General features: G+C 41.8%; 1 protein-coding gene across 1 annotated transcript; it reads left to right on the top strand.

Moving 5' to 3' along the window:
- The first annotated feature begins 237 nt into the window (after positions 1-237).
- Positions 238-2,607, top strand: LOC111884132 (transcription factor MYC2). Its single transcript, XM_023880458.2, has one exon. The coding sequence runs from the start codon at positions 415-417 to the stop codon at positions 2,470-2,472; it is 2,058 nt and encodes a 685-aa protein (XP_023736226.1). The 5' UTR covers positions 238-414; the 3' UTR covers positions 2,473-2,607.
- Positions 2,608-3,058: the final 451 nt, after the last annotated feature.

Genomic DNA, 3,058 nt, shown 5'->3' with positions numbered 1-3,058 from the left:
TTAAGACAAAGCTTAAAAAAGGTGTATATTAAAATTAAAGACAATATAATATAATATAATAGTAAATAAAAATAAATAATAAAAGGTTAATAATAAAAAAAATGATAAAGGATGTAGTATCTAGTAAATTAAAGATAAAAAAATGATAAAGAATTAAAAGTGATGCATTTTTTGTAAAATGATGGAGGGTAAAAACCGTGTCGATAAATCGGAGGCTTCTCTTATCCTTCGTGGAAACCAAATCATTCAATCTTCAATTCCTCATCACACATTTCCGACCTATTAAAATACACATATCTAATCGACCTACAAATTCAACTCCACTTTCACCTTTTTCACACACACACATACACACATCCCTCCGCCGCCACCAACTAACTCATCTTTTTCCGATCAGCTTCCCTGGTTTATGGAATGACGGATTACCGACTACAGACTATGAATCACTGGACCCCCGATGACAACGTCTCCATGATGGATGCCTTCATAAGTTCCGACATGACATCCATTTGGGCCAACCACGGTACTTCTCAATCTCACACCCACGCGCCGCCGGTAACTGTTCCTCCGGCGTCATCATCTGCTTCGACCTCCGCTCCACACAAGATTGTCAATGAATTCAATCCGGATACTTTACAACAACGACTCCAGGGGATGATTGATACGGCACGGGAGTCGTGGACTTACGCTATCTTCTGGCAGTCGTCTGACGTTGAATTCGCGGATACTCCGGTGTTAGGATGGGGAGATGGGTACTATAAGGGGGAGGTGAATAAGGTGAAGACAGCGCCGTCGGCGACTTCTATGGCGGAGCAGCAGTACAGGAAGAAAGTGCTCCGGGAGTTGAATTCGTTGATCTCCGGGTCTCAAGCGCCGGAAAGTGATGCCGTTGATGAAGAAGTTACTGATACGGAGTGGTTCTTCCTTATTTCCATGACGCAGTCGTTTGCCAACGGTAACGGACTTCCTGGTCAGGCGGCGTTCACTAACCAACCGGTTTGGGTTGCCGGACGGGAACGGTTGATGGCATCTCACTGCGAAAGAGTTCGTCAAGGTCAAGGTTTTGGGTTGCAAACGATTGTGTGTATCCCTTGCACCGATGGGGTGATTGAATTAGGTTCAACGGAGTTGATATTTCAGAGTTCTGATGTGATGAAGAAAGTCAAGGTTTCGTTTAATTTTAGTAACAGCCCGGATATCATGCAAATCAACACGGATCAGGTTGCCGTTGCCGGAGGAGATCACGATCCGTCCTCGATTTGGCTCACAGATCCGGTGGCTACGTCAACTGTGACTACCGACGTCACGACAATCAAGGATTCCGTTGACGTGATTGGCTCTCAGGCGACAACTGTCATTCCATCAATTACTTCTCACGTTCCAAAACATCTTCCCTTTGAAAACCCTAGCTCCAGTTCGATACTTGAAAACCCTAGATATATTCATAATCCCAATCCTGATTCCCTACAAAATCAAGGAGTTTTTGGGAGCAGGGAGTTGAATTTCTCCGAATTCAGATCGTTCGACGGAGCAACTGGTGGCAGAAATGGGAACGGCAGAATCCTGGATTTCGGCGAGAGTAAAAGGAGTTCTACCAACAACAACAACAACGGGGGGCTGTTCTCCGGTCAATCACAGTTTATCGGAGCAGAGGAGAATAACAAGAACAAGAAGAAAAGATCGCCGGGTTCGTGTGGAAGTAACGAAGACGGGATGCTTTCTTTCGTCTCCGGTGTGCTTCCGTCGTCCAGTACCGTGAAATCCGGTGGTTGCACTTTTCCCGGAGCTGATTCCGACCACTCAGATCTAGACGCATCGGTAATCAGAGAAGTGGAAAGCAGCAGAATGGTGGAACCGGAAAAAAAGCCACGAAAACGAGGACGAAAACCGGCCAACGGCAGAGAAGAGCCATTGAATCACGTAGAAGCAGAGAGACAAAGGAGAGAGAAACTAAACCAGCGTTTCTACGCTCTACGCGCCGTCGTCCCAAACGTTTCAAAAATGGACAAAGCCTCCCTCCTCGGCGACGCCATTTTATACATCAACGAACTCAAATCAAAGCTGGATAACACTATATGCGACAAAGAAGAACTAAGAAACCAAATCGATGAACTAAAGAAGGAATTACTAAGCAAAGAATCCCGACAATCATCTTCCTCCGCCATCTCACACCCGGAAGACATGAAAATGTCGAACACCTCCACCACCAACCAACCCATACTCGATTTAGACGTAGAAGTGAAGGTCATCGGGTGGGACGCCATGATTAGGGTCCAATGTAACAAGAAGAACCACCCTGCCGCCCGGCTCATGGCGGCGTTGAAAGAACTCGATTTCGAAGTCAACCATGCCAGTGTGTCGGTGGTGAATGAATTGATGATCCAACAAGCCACCGTGAAAATGGGTGGTCGGTTGTACACTCAAGATCAGCTCCGGTTAGCCTTAACGAACAGATTTTCAGATCCATTATAGATTTTATTATGGCAATTAGTGAAAGCTGTAGCTAAACTTTTTTATTTGAAGCTACTATTAATTAAGGTCTTAATGTAACATAAAATGTATGTTGTTAGTGTAACGAGTGAATAAAATGTCTTTTATGAAATCAAATATTATCATCGATTTCTAAAATTTGCTTTTTTTTTTTTTTTTTTTTTTAATTTTGTTTTACAAATAATCAAAATGAAGTAACATGTTTGTATGGATTTGGTGAGTCGGGTATACCAATTTTGTTTGGGATAAGAAACATGTTATTAAATGGATGGCTGTTATATGAACATACCATGTTTTGTGGTGAAGGAAACATTAGGCCATGCCTACCAATAGACACAATTATTTGTTTTTATTTTGAGTAACTAACATTTTGTTCTTTCATTTTTTGTGTTAAAAGTTTTTTCTTTCGGTATTTGTAACCTTATTATGTTTTTATTTTTAGTAACCTAACATTTTGGTCCTTCATTTTTTGTTTTAAAAGTTTTTCCTTTAGATATTTGTAACCTTATTATGTTTTTATTTTAAATAATTGATCTCATACCGTTACGTCAAAAATCATTTGGTTAAA

The sequence above is a fragment of the Lactuca sativa genome, chromosome 3, assembly GCF_002870075.4.
Source record: "Lactuca sativa cultivar Salinas chromosome 3, Lsat_Salinas_v11, whole genome shotgun sequence".
Lineage (NCBI taxonomy): Eukaryota > Viridiplantae > Streptophyta > Magnoliopsida > Asterales > Asteraceae > Lactuca > Lactuca sativa.
This window is presented reverse-complemented; position numbering and strand designations above follow the sequence as displayed.